A 20,846-nucleotide genomic window follows, 5' to 3' on the forward strand; every position below is an offset into this window, starting at 1 on the left:
GCCCAGCACCACATGCAATTATGAGACCACCTAAGTGACACTATTCAACAGTCTAGTAAAAGATTTCATAATAGAGAAAAGTTCAACTTTTGCCTAGAATGACATTTTCATTATCTGCTAATTTAACAGTATTCTTCCTCTTCCCCCATTAGGGCTGAGAAGTAATTCATGCACCAGGCAACAATTATTTTAGGAAGATATGAACTTTCCCCCTTTTGGTATAAAATTCAATGTCCAATTTAGGCAACGGAATGTTATGCTGCTAAGAAATACCTCTAATCTACTGCAGTCACTTCAGAGGTCGTCACTACTTAAAAAAAGCAAATTTTAAGTAGATGAGGTCACGAAAATGAGCATATCTGTTTTAGTCATACCAAATGTTCCAGTAAGACAATTCTAACGCCTAATGAATACTTGAGGGGCAGTTTTTTATGTCCAAGTATAATACATGACCAGAATGAGGTAGTGAAAACTGCCACATGGAAGTATTTTGCCAGGTATCACCTTACTTATACTACTGAATCAAAAAGAGGAATTGTGCTTTGCTGAAATGTAAGCATACAAAGCTGTCTAAATATAAGAAATTTAAGCTCTTGTTCCAATTTTTTGCTTTATGTCTCAAAAACAAAATGAGTACAGTTCCCCAAGCCCAAATTAAAAGACTGGGTGATTTTGCCAAAAGATCACATCAAAGTAACTATTTTGAACACAGAGTACTTGATAACAATTAAATAATGGTTGTAATAGTGATCAGTCACCACAATTCTAGACCATTAAAAATGTATTTTATAGTTGAATGAGGTGATACATGCCAGTAATTCCTGATACTCAGGCAGGAGAAGCCCAGTGGATTGCTTGAGCTCATGAGTTCTGAGTTGAACTAATTCTATGATTACCTCATTCTCTCTCCAGGAGTAGAAGGCTAATAGGCTACCTGAGGAGGGGGCAAATTAACACAGGTCAGAAACACAGCATGTCAAAGGTTCGGTGCTGATCAGCTGTTCAGTGTGAATGAGCCCAAGAATGGCTGTTGCACTTTTAGACCACGACAGAGAGAGACAATCAGTCTCAAAATTAAATCAATAGGTAAATAAAATTTTTTTGCATGCTTTTCTATAGAAGTTTTTTTTAAAAAGATTTAGTAAACATTAATAAAATTTGTGATTTTATTAAAATGTCCTGAGTCTAAATTATCTTTTTAAGAAGTTGTGATTATGATCTGATTTTTTAGAAGTCTAATTAGATGTTAAAAATCTTTATCACGAATGATGATAAAAGACCTAAAAAGGTCAAAATTCTACGTTGTTCTAATTCCTCTGATGTATGTATTTTTACTTCAATGTGCTGAATACTGACAACTGTATTTCTCAATACATTGCAATAAATACTAAAATCTACCACAAATTATAGTTATAAATCTAAATTCAGTTTAGCTTAAAAGTCAGATCAGTTTTTAGTACACCAGTACCAATGGTTAAAAAAGGGAAAGACCATATCTTTTCTTTTAATTTGGCAGAATACCAGTATGATATCATGAAAAGGATGATGGGACTTAAAAACAAGGCTCAGCTTTAAAGCTTTTCTCTATTACTAACATGCCTAACATTTATACTTCTTACTAACATTTTAAGTAGGGTTTTAGAAGTAGTAGTAGTCTAAATAGTGTCCACAAGAAAAATGTCAAATCCATACAGGACTGCCCTTAAGTATCTGGGGTCCCCTGGGTCTCCTCCAGGTATTATGGAAGCATCTCTGGTTCCAAGAACATACTGTAGTGGGATCATAATCACAACTGTATTGTCCTTTAAGTAGCAGCCTCTCAGATACATACAAACTGATGGCAATGCTGACTGATATCACCAGAACACCACCAGAATGACAAAAGTTTTTCTTGCCATTGTCCTAATTTAGGCAGGCTCTGATTTAAAAAACAAGAAGCCACAACAACAATTAGCCGATTTACAAATAATCTACCAGGCAACTACATTCTTTTCCCTTAACCAAGGAAGCTAAGGAAAAGTTGTGAACCTGTTTTCACTGTACCAGAACTACCTACCCTTCTTAATGTAACAGATCAGCACCATCATCTCTGTATATAAAGGTCATTACAAAATAACATATTCTAGATCTTTTCTGCCCTTTCTCATTTTCATAAAAATAAGGGGTATTAAAAAAAACAAACACAAACTAGGGGCAGCTAGGTGGCACAGTGAATAGAGCACCGGACCTGAAGTCAGGAGGACCTGAGTTCAAATCCAGCCTCAGACTACTTAATACTTACTAGCTATATGACCTTGGGCAAGTCACTGAACCCCAATTGCTCTGCCCTCCCCCCCGCCAAAAAAGCAAAAACAAAAACCTAAAGACCAAATAACTTCGTTAATTACTTTATTAGGAACTTAATAACCCCTGGATTCCTTTTAGACTCAGTTCAAGTACCATTTCTTCCAAGAAGGATTTTCTGGGTCCCCTCGGTGCTGAGGCCTTCCCCTCTAAGGATACCTTTCATTGATTTGGTATATATCTTGCATGTACTGATTTATATTTGTTGTCATTCACCAGCACCGCCCCCCCACCCCCACAATTCCATTAGAATGTAAGCTCCTTGAGGGTAAGAGCTGTTTTTGTTTTTTTAATTTGTATCCCTAGGACGTAGCACATAATAAGTATTTAATGACGACTTGTTGATTATTACATACGTTTGAGTTAAACATATGCTACAGAATTAGCATGGCATAAACATGCCTTTCATAAAGCCAACTCTGGTTCATGTCACAAAGGTAAAAAGAGATTTAACACTTATTGAGCAAATAAAGGGCCTAATCAGGAGCAGCATACCAGCAGCAGCATGGACAGAAGGTCAGTCTTGAAATCAGGAAGACCTGGACTCAAGGCCTGCTTCTGTCATATTCTAGCTCTGTGATCAAGGTCATGTCACTTCTTTTCTTGCTTTCCTCAGCAATACTTTTTTTTTTTTTGCTTTTGGAGGGCAATTGGAGTTAAGTGACTTGCCCAAGGTCACACGGCTAGTTTTTGTGTTAAGTGTCTGAGGCCAGATCCAAACCCAGGTCCTCCTGACCCCAGAGCCAGTGCTCTATTCACTGCACCTCCTAGCCGCCCACCTCAGCAATACTCTTACAAGATAAGCTAGACATGAGTAGTTGCAGAGAGTCTGTACACAGAGGAGTTTCTGATACATGTTTGAACCAAAAAAAGGGGGGGGAGGGAGATATAAAACGCAAATAATTAAGTTTCCATTTTCTAGAAGAGAAATGTAATAAAAGTAATCATATTAAAATAATAAAATTATACTTTTAAAATACCTTTAAAAGAAATTAAAGGCATTAAGAATTTAAAAGTTGTTTAAAAAAAACCGTTTATGGATATATTTCCTACCTAAGTACTTTTTCCTGATGTGTGGAATGCCATTAATTATATTTTAATTCCATCATTAAATGACTGATGAAAAGTACTGACGCTATCAACTTTTTGACAGAAAGGATATCATTCCAAAACCAGAAGAACCACGTCACATACATCCAGAATTTGGTTGCCAAATATATTCCAAGCGGCAATGCACTGTGCATTGAGTGATCAAAAAATGATCTGTAAGACACAAATTTTATTTAGTTTGAATTTAATATCCCATTATGATAATTTACTTATCTTTAAATAAAAGATAAAAATTAAACATACTTGATATACAGTAAATCATTTAACCAGAATCCAACTAAGCAAGATTTTTTAAATGGTAATATACAATAATTCTTTCTCTAAAGCCTGTTACTGGTGCCTCATTGCCTCATCCAGGTGACCCCAGGTTCCAGATTATGGAAGACTTTTAAGTATAAGCCCAGGACCATTCTATCACCAAGCTGGTCATAGAATGATTAATTTTTTCAGCCAATATAACTTGGAAAGATTTACTAAGTTACAAAGTGGCTATGAAAGAGAGAAAACAAACAGCAATTTTAAAAGCATAATGCAATAAAGGATGATCAAAATGACAATTCCATTTTATCACAAGGTCCTATAGTGCCTTTGGAACCATCTATTCCAAACATGTTTAATATTTTTTAATTGTAAGAAAAATGAAGCTGTACATAAAAAAAAGATCACATTCCTTAAACTAGAATAGTCAAATCAAAATATTAGATTCTACAATCACTCTGGATAAACAATTCACTTTTGTGTGCAAATTAATACATTATTGATTGTTCACTGGACACTGATGTAGGTACACACACACACACACACACACAATTTTCTGCTACACACCCAAGAGTGATTTGTTTTAGTCTGTGAAAGGTTTGTTTCTCTATATATTGTTAGAATTTAGGTATATCACCTCAAGTGAAATGAATTAGTCATATGAATATTTACTAATGCACCAACCAAAAAACAGAGTCAAATTGATGCAACATTTTAGTAAACATATGTGTTTGTACATTCATATAAAATTAGAATCATAGGATGACAGATTTAGAAGGGAGAGCCAGCCTTAGAGTTCACACATGTCCAACACACTTATTTTATTGCTTTAGGAACTGAGACCCAGTTAGGTTAAGTGATTTGCTTAAAGTCAAACAGTTCTGAGTGGTGGAGCCAAGATATGAATCCCAATTCTCTGACTCCAAATTTTAGTACTCTTTCTACTGTGCTATTGTAATCCCAAATCTTTTTTTTAAGACTTTAGAAAAACCTACAAACACTAATTTTTCACATCAGTATTCAACTTTTTTCTATCTCAAATGTACACATTGTTCTTTAATGAAATAAGAAGGATGATCCCTTGTGTGAAGGAGGTAAAGACTAATTTGCACAAAAGATCACAAAACTGTAGGTGCATTTAAAGGTATTTTTTAAAGGTGAGTTTTTAATTTAAAACTAGTTCCTAATAGGTGTTTAATGACAGCTACTTGGCCTACAAAATGTTAGTACTATAGACCCCGATAAAAGATCTTATTCAATAATTTTTTAAAAGTCAGGTAAGTAGAGGTCAGTAAACTAGAAGGTACAATGTAAATGAAACCAGCATGAAATCTGATTTGGAGTAAAGAAGACCAGAGTTCAAATCTTATTTCAAACCTCTGCCAGCTGTATGGCCCCAGGGAAACCACTTAATTTCTATTTCTCTCAGTTTCCTTATTGCTCAAACTCTCAGGGTTGTTTACAAAGATTAAATGAGGTAATGTTTGTAAAGGGCTTTCCAAGCCTTAAAGTGCTGATCTAGCTACCATTGTTGCTGTTAACTGTTACTATTAACCTTAGATGCTAGTAGTGATCTAATCATAGTCACCCTTTTGTATGGACTAAGCAGAGAGTTCATAATATCTTTCTCTCAACCATTGTAAATGTTACCATTACAGTTTATTCTGAGCTGTTTCTTTTATTAAAATTCAAATTACAAACCTGCTCCCTAAACCTCAAATATCCTTGAAGGCTAACAAAGTAATAAGCTATTAACCAGCATTCACACCTAAAATAATCTGAATTGCTTTACTAGATATCTTCCTCCTTAAATTCTAGCAGAGCACTGAAGAAGGGAATTTTTCCTAGGAGAAGGAAGAACACAGTGCAGAGCCACTGAAGCACAAACTTTGATGGGATATAGAAGTGAAAGGCAATAAACTCCTGAGAGAGTATATTTGAGTCCCCTTCATTAAAGAGGGCAGAAGAAGGGGAGAAACAGACAAGGGAGCAGGACAAAAGGTAAGAGAGACTTGGCTGCCTTCATTATTTTGCCTAGGGCCAGTGCTTTCACCAATTCTATTTTTCCTCCTGAATTATGACAGGAGAACCTGGTACCAAATAGGCAAACATGGCTCCACTTTAAGCTCTAAAAGGACATATCATTTATTTATGAAAGATAAAATATTCATTTGTATTATACAAAAGAATAACAAATAATTTTGTACTTTAGTTACCCAGTTAAAATAGATCAAACCCTAAACTCTTTTCAACCAAAATTTTCCAAATCTTATATATATATATATATATGTGTGTGTGTATATATATGGTTATGCAAAGATATGTACATATACACGTAATACCAAAGTGCACACATGCATGTCTGTACATATGTGCTTGTGGTGAGTGTGTAAACACACATGTATATACATATATGTGTGTATGTACATATATACAAACACACACATTTTGGCATTAAATATGAATGGTCTTCTCACTCATTAACAACAACTTTGCTGTTAATCCTTGTAAGGCTGCACAAAGTATGCACACTGATGAGACCACTGATCACATAAAGATTAAAATATCCAAAGATAAGAAACTGCTTAAAATACTATTGAAAATACATCTTTGTTTAATCAAAGTTTTAAAAATCTTTTTAAATTTTTTTCTAAATAATGGAATGACCCTCTTAAAAAAAAAATTGACTTTTTTCCTGAGAGAAAATTCACATCCCTTCATTTATAGCTATATAACATAGTTTAAAACAACACTTACTTTGAAAGAAACTGGACCATAGCCCAAACACCACCATACATTAGCCCTTTAATGAGCCAAGAATCAATATCTAGGTCTGCTATAAACCCAACCAGCCATATAACTAGGAAAGGAGTTCCTAGCATTACCTTCTGCCGAAATTCCTGCACAGAAACAAATATGTGTTATCAATTTTTACATTTTTATGTACATTCACTGTTGGAACATTAATACCTGACAAAAAGAAAAGCAAAACTTGTGTATCAAAGAGGTGGTGAGCAGGGAAGAAAGGTACTTTTATTGTCTCCCGAAGCATGCTCTGGGATACCAGCATTGTGTCAGATTGTTCATTTTTGTTTCTAACAAAATAAAAATGATAGATCATAAGGAACTCCCAGGGACCTTTGAAGCTGACAACTCCAACCCTCTCATTTTACAGGTGAGGAAAGTAAGGCATGGAGAGGTTAAATAATTTAGCCAGGTTCACATAGCTAGTAAGTATCTGAGGCAGTCCTCCCGACTCCACCTCCAGCCCCCTACCCACTAAACAATACTGCCTTTCAGAACAGCAGGGGATTTCAGAGGGAGCATAAGAACTACTTCCATTTCTTTCTGGTAGTAGAGAGAATCTGACAGATACAGATGAACTATAAAACTTAAAAGATATAGCAACATAAGCTATGCTTTTATTTTTAAATAACACATCTGGACATTAAACAGAAGACAACGTTAAAGCAGTCAAAATCTGAAGAGACCCTGGAGGTCTTCTAGTTCTACTTCTGCCGCTGTCTTTTAGCTTGTGCTTTCCAGTTTCTGTTGGAATCCTCCCAGTGACAAGGAACTAATGAATTACTTTATGAAGCGGCCTCTTCTACTGTTAGAGGGCCCTAGGCAGAAAGGGTTTCTCTATCACTTTCACCTACTGAGCATCCCTGTCAATCATGCTGCCTTCTGGAGAAACACAAATTGAAGTTTAACCCCTCTTCCAAATGGGAAACAATCCTTCAAATATCTGAAGACTGCAATCACCTCTCCCTTTCCTCTCCTCTAAGATTAAACAAATATCTTTAATTCCTTTTATGATGAGGTCTCCAAATCCCATGTTAACAGTTGTATCACACTACTGGTCCATGCTGAGTTTACTGTCACCTAAAACTCCAAGGTCTTTTCCACAGGATACCCTATTAAGTCAAGTTTCTCTATAAGCCTTCATTTCTTAAAAAATTCCTAACTCTACATTTTATTTATGATTATACTTAAACCCTATTCACTGACAAGACTATAGAAAACAGTAAGAAAACTTGCCTGCTAACAATTATTAGCTCAGCATTCTTGTTTGATGATCTAGAAAGCCATCTAATAATGATTGTCTGAGTCATATTTTACCATCTTATACATAAGGATATTATTATAACAGTAAACCCCCTTGCTAAACATCAAAATGTGATGCGTCTCTGACACCTCCCAGTGTACCTATTAACTCCAAAATTCAATGATCATGTGTCAATCACATGTGTGGAGCGCTGGTAGAAATAAGAGTTTAAATAAAGATATGACTCCTTCCAAGGAGTTCACTCTCTTTGGGGAATCATATATACAGATAATATGTATTATGCAATTTTACAAAAGTGGCTTAATGGGTGCAAAATAAAAGTACTATGTGAGGTACTGGGGGAAGGCCACTATTGACAAAAATGGAAAAGAAGAAATCAGGAGTTCAATGGAGAATGCAATATTTGAGGCTGGTTGAGAATTTAAGAGGTAGAGGAAGGAAAGAGAGAAAACCACATGAACAAAAGCATGGCAGTGGAAAGGCACAGAGTTAATCCAGAGAACAGAGAACAGTCTGGAGGGGATACAGAACAGATAGAGGGGAGGAACAGGTAAAGATGGAAAGGTAGGGCGGCACCCAATTTTGGAGGGCTCTGAATGACAAAGAAGTCTGAACATGATTACTTGGGTAGATCAGAGGGAGCCACTTGTATATTTTTGAGCAGAAGAATGCCATAACCAAACTTAGGCACCAGATGGCTTGGCAGTGGTATAAAGCATGAACTGAAAAAGGCAAGACTTCAGCCATCCAAAATTGACCAAGAAACAGGGAAAAGTGAAAGTTTAATTTAAGTTTCTAAGTAGGTGGTAAGTCAGCCCCATTCTAGTATAGTAGCCATGGGAACAGAAAGCAGTTGACAAATGTGAGAGATTCTGTACAGGTAGGATCAAAAGGACTTGGTAACAGTTTGGATGCAAATGGCAAAGGAGAGAGGCATATCAAAAATTACACAAAGTTTGCTAATATAGAAGTCTGAGACGTACCAATAACAAATGATGAAGCCAAAAGGAGGATCTGATATAGGGACAGAGATATTAAAAAATAGCCCATTAAAGTGGAAATATCCAGCAGGCTGTTAGAGATGCAAGTCTGGAACTATGAAGAGAAGTAAGAGCTGGAAATAGTGATCTGGGAGTTATATGCACACAGGTAGTGGTTGAAGCTGTGAGTGTGAATGAGGTCACTGAGAGAACCAGTTAAGAGAAGGAAGGCTCAGTAATGAATTTAGGGAAATTTCTACTGTATGAAGATGAGGAAGAATATAAGTGCTAAAAAGGCATTCAAAGCACTAAGCAAACCAATCCCAACTTTTTAGCTTTATCTCACATCTGCCCTATATTCTATCCAAACTTGATGACTTAAAATAATTTTAACTGCATTGTATTCTACATATATGGCTTTGCTCATGCCATTTCAGTGGTTTAGAATGGCTTTTTTTTATCACATAACCACAAATTCAATTATAATTGCTGCTACAGAAATAAATTTATTCCCTAATGAAACATTTTGAATTTATAATGTAGTTTTAAATTTTATTACACAATATGATTTTCATTTTAAAATAACAATGCAAAAAAATTATATACTTTAAAAGAAATAAAAGCACAGAGATTAAGGGGCTTCCTCACAGCAGTATTATTTTTAAGAAAAAAAAGTCATTTATTAAATGTTACCCCTAGAGTGGCAGCTAAAACTGCCCTGTTTACTTTAAAAGTTTAATTGATGTCTCTTGTCATTTCCTGATCTCCCCCACCCCCAATGAACCCCTCCATTATAACAGAGAAAAATGTCTAAACTACTCAGCACACAGCTTGGGCTGTTGGGGGAAAGAGGTATCATGAAAAAAATAAGATGAAAATATTACCTTATTTGAGGGGAGGGGTGGTATAAAGGGAGTTAAGAGACAACTTGGCAAGAAACATAACATCACTATATGGTATTTTATAATTCGATTTAAGGATAGAAACAGGGTGTCACGGCCTCAGTGAGAATAGTATCTGGACTACAGTACAGAATAAATTAACAAAGAAAAATGCTAAAGATTACCCAAAAATTCTTTAAAACTATTCTTAACTAAGAAGAATACAAAAGGCCCAGGGGAAATAATGTAATGGTAATATAGCATAGAGAGAAGAAAGTTACTTATATTCAACTTTGCTTCTGTCTTCTCCAGCAAGAATAATGTGTCCTTTGTAAATAAAAAGGGTAGTCAAAACACCACATGAAAAATACTGAAGACTAAGATAAGTAAAAACTGCTAAGATGACATCTAGCCACTTCAATTTACTTTAAAGTCTCCAAATCCAAATTTCAATGTCAAAAGAAATGACAAATGTCATGATATAAGCACTGTCAGTAAAAGAAAACAAAAGCCCCAAGAAACTGGAGCCAAGCAAATGTTTTCTTAGTTTTCTAAAGGGGCAAAAGGTAGATTCCAGAAACTATTGATTAGTAGGTCTGTAGTGGATCACCAGCAAAATTTCAGTATAGGATATTTAAAATGATTGTGAGCACCTGAGAGAGATTGTGAGAATACAGTTATCAGTAGCAGGCAATAGGAGTTCACTAAGGAATAATCATTCCAAACTAATTTCATTTTTTTTAATTGTGCTGCTTGATTAGTATAGAATTCAGAGTAGAACAAAGGCCTGAAGTGTACAAATTTAAATTTGCCAGGAAAAAAATGTAAACTGTAGTTAGTTTAATAAAAATCTCCTACAGAAGTACACAGTGAGAGAGCCCCAACTTAGTGTCAGTTCGTGTAAAAAAAATGAGGGCAAATTTTAGTCAACAGCTTGTTTGATAACTGTCAACAGACTCATTTGGCTCCAGAAAAATATCTGATGCTATATAAAGATATGTTGGGGGAAAAAGGTGAAATCCTACCTGAGGGCAAAGACCACTTTGTTTTCATATCCACAGTACCTAGCCCAATGCTTGGCCCATGGCAGGAGTTTTAATAAATGCCTCTGTGCTGTTCAGATAAAATCTACAATTATTGTATTTAATTCTGGGCATCAAATATTAAGGAAAACATCAACAAATAAAAATGAATCTAGAGGAGTCACCATTAGAAATGTATAGTTCATTTGGTGACAGAATGTGAGATGCAATGGATAGAGGAGAAGTTGTGGGAGCATAGAAAGATTACTTATGAGGCTACTGTTAGAGCACAAATGAGAGGTAACAGGGGCCTAAACTAGTGTTATAGCTGAAGGAAACCTCCATTTTTAAAGAATTAATAGTATTACCAACTGACTGGAAAAGGCAAACAGGGGAAAAGAATCACAGATGATTCCAAATCAAATTCAATTAAGTGATAACTATAGTTTGCTGTAATTTAGAGTATTCAAGTAGGCATTCAGGAAGTGCTATCCTAGATTTAATGATTATTTTTTTACTTATTTCAAAAAATTGTCAAATTTAAGCTGCTTTTATTTTGGAATAAACTGGTTTATTATTTAAGTCATATAAAATAACTGCCACATTAAAAAAAAAAAAAGATTTTCCAATTTAACCAGATATTATTCCTTCCAGGCTAATATTGCTCAAGGAGTCACTTAAAAGGCTAGTTTCTGGCCAAGAAGTTCTGAAATTCTAGAAATGTAAAACATTACCAAGGAATATAATGTCTTCCACCTCCCTCTTGGACATATTCAAATGTGACCCATCCCTCATAAATCAAATGACACTGGACCTCCCTCTATAATACCTTCCCTGTTGACCACCACATTAAAGTAGTGTCTGCCCCCCTTTGGTCTTTAAGAGCTAGACAAGGGTGGACTACTGCAGTGCTTCATTCCAATTCTAAGATTCTATGATTCTTCTCAATCATTGTCTGAAAAAATTCACTCGGAAATTAATCATGAATTTCCTGCCTTGTGATAGCTCTTCTACTATTGTTTTGAACTATGTGATTAGTTTATCATTATTTAATTTTTCCCTGTTGCTTCAATATGTACAATAGTAATCCTGGATTCTAGATCCTACCAACTCTGAATATAGATGGAATATAGATGTGGTGACAAATAATTCTACTCCGTAAGAAGAAGTCCTTCAGGCTGGCTGTGGGAGGAGACATTTCAGGCACTGATCTTCTCAAAGATCATCTACTAACTAGAGACTTTCAGAAAAGAGAATGCTCACATTGACAGTCTCATAGACCCCTTGAGAATTTGAGAAAGTTTTTTCCATGTGTTTATACTTTGTTTCTCTCCAATCTGAAAATAAAGTCCTTGAGGGCAGGAAGCATAAATGATATTTTTCTGCATCTCCTTGTACACCTAGAATAATGATTTGCACATAGCAAATAGTTACCGATTTAATTTTGATTTCTTCAGAATTACTAAGACTGCCTCTCAGCTGGCATTCACTTGGTCCAGTGAATCTGTGCACAGGACTTTGGACTGTATAGTCCAACCACTCCTACAAGTTGGAATGACCTCTTGCGAAGGGACAGCTAGGTGTTACAGTGGATGGTCAGGAAGGGCCCAGTAGAGTCAGGAAGACCTGAGTTCAAATCCTGTCTCAGACACTAGCTGCATGATCCTGGGCAAGTCACAACCTCTTTTTGCCTCAATTTTTCCATCTGTAAAATGGGGGTATAACAGCACTTGCCTCCCAAGGAGGTTGTAAGAATTAAAACAGAAAATAACTATGAAGTGTTTAAAGTGCCTGGCACATAGCAGGCATTATGGAGATTTCTAAAAACTGGTTTTTCATATTACAGATTACTATCAGGCAATGCAGCCAACCTTTATAAAACCAAAAATCTAAATTTAAATTACAACAGTGCTGCAACTTTCAACATCAGTTAATTGGCAAAATCCTTTAGGGCTAAAGAGAAAGGAGCTAACAGAAGACAACAAAGGTAATGAATTGAAGAGAATTACAATTTTTTGTAGTTCATCACAGAAGTAGCACCTGTAGGTAGATAGGATTTTCATTCCAGGATTAACTGAATCAGTTAATCAACTTTTATTAACAGCTTACTGAATTTCAGAAAATGAAACAAAACTGATGACCCTGCTGATCATTATACAGGTCAGCCAACAAAAAAATCTGTCCTAGGAAGCTTTGCTAAGCACCCTAAATTCATTATAATGTCAGGATTTTTAAAATGGATAATTCTTGTATGAGAAATACAGGATAATGCATCTTAAATTAAAAATGTTAAGACTAACAAACATATAGAAATAAGTTTTACCTTATCAGCCTTTAGTTTTTTGAGGAAAGACGGATTGTCATACCCTTTTGCCTGTCTTGCCTCTTGTAAATGATTGATCATCCAAACATTTTTTCTTTGTTTTGCCAAATCAAGCGGTGATTCTCCCTGATGGATGACAGAAATAGAAGAACTTCATATTAAAAATAAAAAGTACCATTTATTATTACTTTCTATTCTATCCACAAATATAAAGAAAATAAAGTTATATGTTCCAGTATCACTTTAATTCTTATTTTGACATCAAAAATAATAATTTCAATTAGATTTTAAATTATTTCATTAATATATTTATAATTAATTCTTTCCTAAGGAGAAAAATGTATTCAAAATTCAATAATTAATCTACAAAATTCAATCCTTGATCACATTCTGAATTAGTGTGCAAATCAAAAAGTAGGTATATTAATACTTGCTGGATCATAGGTATTTTAATCTATGTTTATTTCTTATTTATGTCACAGTCTTGGAGGAGGTCACTAGAAGAAACAATTACTACAAAACAATGGTCTGTCATACTAAAACTCTCTCAGTTTCATCATGGTGATACCAAGAGCTCTAAGAGGAAACTCTTTAGAAAGAATACAGAAATAACACTATTAGTCAATCCCTAACTCATCTTACCATAGGCTGGATTGGCATTTTTGACCTAGAAAAAAATCCCTTTGTCCTTCTAGAAAAGTCCATAATTCTGATTTTACCCTGATACATGAAGAACTCTACAGTGATAAAATGTAAAGGAAATGAGAAACAAGTCAGCATACCAATTTTAATTGTATCTCTTTTAACCTTTCCTATCAAAGTATTTCTTTTTATAAAATACAGGCTTGAATGAGTTAAAATTTCCCACTTAAACTTCTTCAAATACAAAAAGAAAATTTTTTAAAGTATTTTCTCATATTCATATTTTCTCAAAAAAAAAAAGGTAAGAAAACTACTGATTGTCTTTCAAAAGATTAAAGGGAAAAACATTAAAATTATATGTAACTATAAGGGAATTTCACTAACTTTTGTGGACCTTTTATCTTTGTGAGGGATGGAACCTATTTTTTTTAAAGGCTCCCCAAAACACATGGAAAAAAACCTTTTAATTAAAAAAAAAAAAAAGGTGTCACACAATAGGGTACATACTAATCTAGCTCAATCCCCTATAAATACAAGTAGGTCCTTAATTTGAAATACCTTACCTATTCAAAAAATCCAGATACTAAATTTAACACCAGCTAATTAATCCAAACTATAAAGATTACCTGTGTAAAAGCAATCCCTTTGGGGGAACAACTCCCAGAGAATATCCTGCAGTTGCCTCGGGGTCCAGCTGAGCATCCCTTCCACTAGAGGGCCATGTGACACCTAAGGATTGCCTAGATAAAAAAATTGAGGGAGCTTTAAGAAATCTTTCAACTAATCTTCTAATTATCGGATTATTTTAGTGTATTCTTTATATTCAGCTGGAACTATGAATAAACAATTAAATAATTTTGATAGTTATAATGAAACCAGGGATCTGTATCCATGTATATAGTTAATCACTCCATGTATTAGCAGGAAAAAAAAATTGACATGGAGGTTATATAATACTATGCAACTAGCAGTAGAAAATATTTTTTTTGATAGTTTTGGCCTGACAAACATTGTGGCTAAGCTAGTAGATCACTTGAACTTTAGCTTATGGTTGAATTTCATCCTCAAACCCAGGGAAAATTCTCCTTTGGTTATCTTCTAGGTTAGGAACTTAAAATATAATGAAAACTTTTCTAAAAATAGTTTCTTATTTCATCCCAAGAAACCATATCAAGATTTGTTCATAATATTAACAGAGCTAGATAAGTAATTTTTTTCATCTAAAAAAAAAGATTTTATTCCTTAAAAAGGTATTATGTGTATAAAGAGTTCCTAAATAAAAATTTTAAAAGGCAAAAATTCTATAAATTAATTCACAGGGTTGAATTACTTAGGGGACAATATGTTTTTCAAAAATTTATAAATGAGACTAAGCCATATACTAGGATCTCATAAATTAAGATTAATGTATCATCCTAGTATAAGTCATATGATGTTTGTATCTCAATTACGCTAAGAATTTAAGCTATCCTAAATAATCATTTGAGAATTACATGAGAACTGTCCTAATCTAAAATACTCAATTTTAATACAATTTAAAAAATAACTACCTTAAACCAGTATTATGAACAAGCGATCTACTCAATGGTAACAGTCTTCAAAATATTATTTCCAATGAGATATTTGTAGAATTCTTAGCAATCCTGGCACATAATAAAAGCTTGTTTCCTCTTTATTCTGGCATAGAGATCTGCTATTTGTACTTTCTACCATTATTCTGTCTTTTCACAAAGACTGAAAAAACCTATTAATTCTTTACATATGTTATTAATTACTTACAGGAAAATCTATGTAACTAGAAAAGAGAGAAATTTTCATAAGACAAGTTCTATTTTACTGGGAAATACTATAAAAAGAACACGTGACATTTCTATCTAGATAGAAGCAAAAAAAATCAACAAACTGATTATAAAAGGTTTTATATAATCTTGATAATTCTGAGGAAGACAGAAAGAGTAGGGGAGAAAAAGGGAAGAGCCTAGGTTCAAATCCTGGCTCTTTGGATAAATTACTTCCTTTCTCATGGTCTCAGTTTTGTCATCTGTAGATAAGAAGGCTGAACTAGATGATCTTAAAAATGTCTCTCAAATGGAATGGCTTATGAGTCTATGAACTTAGATTCAATAATGCTATTTCTATTTAAAAAAAAACTAGTCTTATAATGCATCTTACAATAATTCAAGGTTATCAACCATAATCTTTGTAACTTAAAAACTTAGGTGGTAGCATCCCTGAATTAAGACTTACTTTATACAGACCCAAATGATTTCCCTGTCTTGCCATCCTAACTCTTCTAAGACCTAGATTGAAAAAAATGATTCATAGTTCTAAATTCTTAGAAGACAGATTTCCCCCACCCCAAGTCAGCAGGATTCCTCTGATTAACAGATATTTCCAATTAACTGAAATTAAAAATCTGTGATTTACATTGAGTTATGTCAGAAATGGCAGTTTCCAGGTGGAAATAATATGATCTTATACTGGTGATGTGCAGAAAGGAGTAGGAATTCTAACAAAAAAAAAATCAACTTTTTCTCTCCAACATAAATGAAGGGGCAGGAAAATCTAAACAAAATAATTTTTCCTCCAAAGGACTGGAGGTTGCCTAAGTATTTCAAGCTTTTAGAAAATAAAGCAACACTAAGTCATGACTACTTAATGGCACTATAAGACTCACTCACTTAATAATTGTATAAAATTTAGTCTTCATTCATTATAGGCCCTGATCAGAATGTAAGGGAAATGCCAATTTCCCTTACATTCTGATCAAGGCTAAAAAGAAGGGAGATTAGAAGTGTGTCACTTTTTAGGTTACAGTCCTTTCAATGGTGTGAGATAGTCAGAATAATAAATTCCCCGAGGGTAGAAACGATTTCATTTTTATCTTTTTATCCCCAGTGTCCTGCCAAGCAAATAGTAAACTCTTAATCATAGTGTTAAATGGTAACATTTACTTAAAATACTAATTTTGAAAGGTATGTAGAACATGGATGGCAGGAATAAAAAAGTGTTGAAAACATATGTAAACTACATTATGCAGTTTCTTTACTCTTTTAAATTTAACTTGATACTTGAATATACAGGTCTTTCCAAAAAAAAAAAAAAAAGGCATGTTGGAATATACAAGTGATGTTTCATTTATCCTACATCAAACTACTGCCTCTTCTCCATTCTTGTTTCTCTCATCTGCTAAAATGTATCCCCAAAATTTTCCACCTCTTAGATCTTTGAAAACTTAACAGAGTAGTTGACAAAGAGATGAAGAAACTCATCAAATGTCTATCACTTTAACATTCAGGTTCTATCACATCTATAGGCAAGTTTTTATAGATTGTCTATCTATGAAAACTGACATATTTCTAAAAATTGCCTAGAAAATTATTGGGAGTTTGAATTTCAGAACTGAATAATTCTTGTTTTACTAGAACTATATTATAGTCAATGTGCCTGTTGTGTGCAAATCTAAATACTTGCACTTTGTGTTATAATGGAATTTGACTAGTATCCAACCCAATTTTCCAGTTATTTCTATACATTCATGGGTCACAGTCTCTTTAGAAGTAGTTATTTGGTGATCTCAAGAAGAGTTGGAGAGGGTCTCACTATTTTATGTCTTGAACACTTTATAAAACTTTAGATAAAATTCTACCTTCCTAATATTAACTCAACAACATTTGCCTCTGAAAGTAAACTCCTTTCCTTTTTTTTTCTCATTTTGACAAGAAGTAGGAACAGAATTCTTTTATCTTCCAAATACAAATAAATATCTAATTAAAATCACTTTACCTATTCCAAAAATTCAAATACTAAAATTTCAATGCCATATAATTAATACAAACTATAAAGAACTCTGAAAAACAGCTATGGAGAGGATCTCAAAATTCTAAAACTCTGAATCTTCAAATAATATGCTGACAATGCTTTATATACTATTTATACTATGTTTTATAGCATGAAATCAGGGATAGTGTTTTATCTAAATCTGGGATTTCTGTCAGGATCTAGCATGGTGTTCTGAACATACTAGGTACTGTGCTTACTGATTTGAACTATCTACAATTATGAACTTTTGCTGGTCAAGTCAGGATATAACAAGGGACAATTATATAACATATTACTATTTTTTACTTATCCCTTTTCCTAAAATTCCTAAATAGGAATTTCCTAAAATTCCTAAAATTTGCAAGGTTTTTGATAGTTCTAAGGGACAGTCTAGGTAGCCTATACTTATGAAATGAAGCATAATCTGTTTCCATAAAAGTACAAGAATATCTATCTTGGAAGTTTCATGTGTAGCTACTCTTTAAATAAGCAAAACGTTAAGTCTTCTTGTCACCAAAAAAAGTCTATTTGTAAAGAAGACTGGATAAGATTATTTTAATTGCTTTATCAATGTTCTTACAGGATTTAAGTAAGAATAAAAATGGGGACTTTTCTAATGGCTTTGGAATTTACAATTATAGTCAGCTTAACATCAATTGGTTCTACCAAGACTTTAATTTAGGTAAAAACAAGATTACAGGGAAAAAAGAGTGGGAATGCTGAGATAGCTGTGGGAAGGCCTGGGGAGGTAATGGATTCAGCAACTCAGCTAGAGGTAGGGAGCTTAAGGGGCAGTTAGGTGGTATAGTAGAAGTACCGAAGTCAGGAAGTCTCATCTTCCTGAATTCAAATATGGTCTCAGACACTTACTAGCTGTGTGACCCTGGGCAAGTCACTTAATCCTGTTTGTCTCAGTTTCCACATTTGTAAAATGAGCTGGAGAAGGAAATTAGAAACCAGTATGTTTGACAAGAAAATTCCAAATGGGCTCATTAAGTCAGACAAGACTGAAAAACAACTGAACACACACAAGGAGTTTAAGATACTATGGCCTTGGAGAAGGGCTAGGATTGGGTGATGAAATGGCTCTAGGAAGTAGCCACTAAAGGCTATGTTGAGTGGAACTAAGTACTGGAGCTGAGCTGGCATTTAGACTGCTAGATGATACATGAACAGAGAGACACAAAGAAATGAAGAGGTAGGACAGAAAAGACAGAGGAAGGGAGTGAGGGACAGAATGCAAGAGGAGAATACAGAGTTGAGCTAACTGAAATAAGAGGCAAGGATGACTAGTCTGCTTTTCAACAAATGGACTTACAGTGAATGTTTCAAGGGAGTTTGGCAACATTCGAATAAGGAGTTTGGTTATAACATTTTAAGGAGTTTACTGAGAAACTTTGATAGGGCAATTATCTTCAGATTATGGCCATTGCCTCAAAATTTTATTAGTTTTCAACATTACAGGAATTAAAAGAGACTAATTTAGAAGCTATTGTCAGAGTACTTATTCAACAAAATTTTTCATTGAGGACTCAAAAGTAACTAAACTGTAGCAAAAGGTGATTGAAAAGTTCTGAAACCTCCAACTAATAAAAATCTACTTTCACTCCATTTTGCATAACATCTGTGGGACTATAACAAAGGAAGGATTTGAAATGAACACTATATGATAATAATAATAAATATTCATTAAATATTTCATGTATCATATTTAAATATGATACGTAACAAAGCTATAAAATTTAGAAAAAAGCACTGTTGGGACATATTTCAACTGTAATCTGTGACCCATATATCTAAAACCCATAAAAATCCCAAATTATCACATTATTTAGTAACAAAAACTTCATTTTACATCTTTGATCAAACAGACTTTAAACTCAGATAGGCATACATAAATACAAATTGAAAGCCTCTGGCTCCTAGCTCAATTTCTACTCAAAGTCTTCTGAGTTTCTTCCAAAAGGAATATGGAGAAAGAAAATCATCATAAGGTCAAAATATGATTCTGTTCAATCTTAATTTTTGAAGAATGAAGCTATTTTGCTCATCTATTTCTTTATTTTACTACATTCACTGAGAAGTAATAGACTCACTAAAATCATAAGACTAAATATACAAAATTGTTTTAATGTATTAGTTTCTTATATTACAATTAGGTAAGTATCAGCCACTTAATAGAATTAAAGTTGGTACATTTGAAATGACAGTGACCTTATACTTACACATTTCTACAAATCATAAAATAATCACAATGCATGGGAACACTAGATACCCTGATCCAGCAGATGATGACCTACTTTCTGATTGGCTATTTCAGGTTAATGGAGTTTTTTTTTTAAATGACTCAAACCAGACAATATTTGTTATCTAACAAATCACTTAGAAATTTAAGAAATGTTATTCAGAAAATAACCTAGGAAGTAGACCAAAATAGGGAATATTTTTCACTAAGAACAGTTATTTAAGAATATACATTATTAGTGGAAGACATTACGGTTTAAAGTTTGAAGGAACTTCATGCAGACGAATTCACAAATGTAACTGGAGAAGTTTAGTGTATTCAGGAACAACTATTAGCAACTATAAAGATGAACTATGGTTAATCCAAATATAAGAATAGAAACACTACCTTTTCCCATTTACATACAAAATTAGTTCTTCTAAATTCCTATTCCTTTATCTTTCTTGGAGGTGACCCACAAAGAGAAAGTAGAATTCTCAAAGAAACTTTTATTTAATCACTCAAAAAGAAAAATTATTTAATGTTCTTAATGAGAGCTCCAATGCACTAATAAACATAACCAAAATATGAAAATTATTTCAATACTTCAGATAATGAAAGTAAACTACAAGCTTATTGATAATACACCAAGATCATTAAAACTTCAAAACCCACATTTCTTTGAAGTACTTAACAATACATTTTTCACATTCTCAAATATTTTAAAAGTATTTTTACCTTGATATTCTGGGCATCAACATTAGCTCCAGCATCCAAAAGAAGACTAATGACCGTAGTATTTCCTGCTAGTACCGCCCAATGTAGCGCAGTGTTTTTGTGATATTTGTCACCAAGATTAACTGAAACATTAAATGTTAAAAGCAATCGAGTTGGATCCACACTGGGGGGGAAAAAAACAAAACTGTAATTGAAATATAGACGTTAAAACAGAAATATTAGGTAAATGGCTTTTGGCCACACATTCTATTGTGGCACAATTCCACCTTACTCTGAACACTGTACTATCTTTTAGTACTAAGAATGAGCAACACCAACTGAATCAATAGTTCTTTAGGACAAAAAGCTTATGGTTTCATGAAAACTTTCCATTTCTTATTTTAAAGAGTCAGTATTTTTAAGAACTAAAACAATAAATAGTGGCAAAACATCAA

The 20,846-nt window shown here is 33.7% G+C and overlaps 1 protein-coding gene across 1 annotated transcript in view; it reads right to left on the bottom strand.

Annotated features, from left to right (window-relative positions):
- ZDHHC17 (zinc finger DHHC-type palmitoyltransferase 17) overlaps positions 1-20,846 on the bottom strand; it is a 118,870-nt gene that overhangs the window by 28,080 nt on the left and 69,944 nt on the right. The window contains exons 7-10 of the mRNA XM_069094812.1: positions 20,413-20,575; positions 12,987-13,112; positions 6,469-6,611; positions 3,504-3,606 (exon numbers count right to left, since the gene is read on the bottom strand). Coding sequence (XP_068950913.1) covers positions 3,504-3,606; positions 6,469-6,611; positions 12,987-13,112; positions 20,413-20,575 — 535 coding nt within the window. The remainder of the gene's footprint in view (positions 1-3,503; positions 3,607-6,468; positions 6,612-12,986; positions 13,113-20,412; positions 20,576-20,846) is intronic.

The sequence above is a fragment of the Petaurus breviceps genome, unplaced genomic scaffold (genome assembly GCF_028583685.1).
Source record: "Petaurus breviceps papuanus isolate PSGF00001 unplaced genomic scaffold, PetGlider_PUasm1.0 221, whole genome shotgun sequence".
NCBI classification, from domain to species: Eukaryota; Metazoa; Chordata; class Mammalia; order Diprotodontia; family Petauridae; genus Petaurus; species Petaurus breviceps.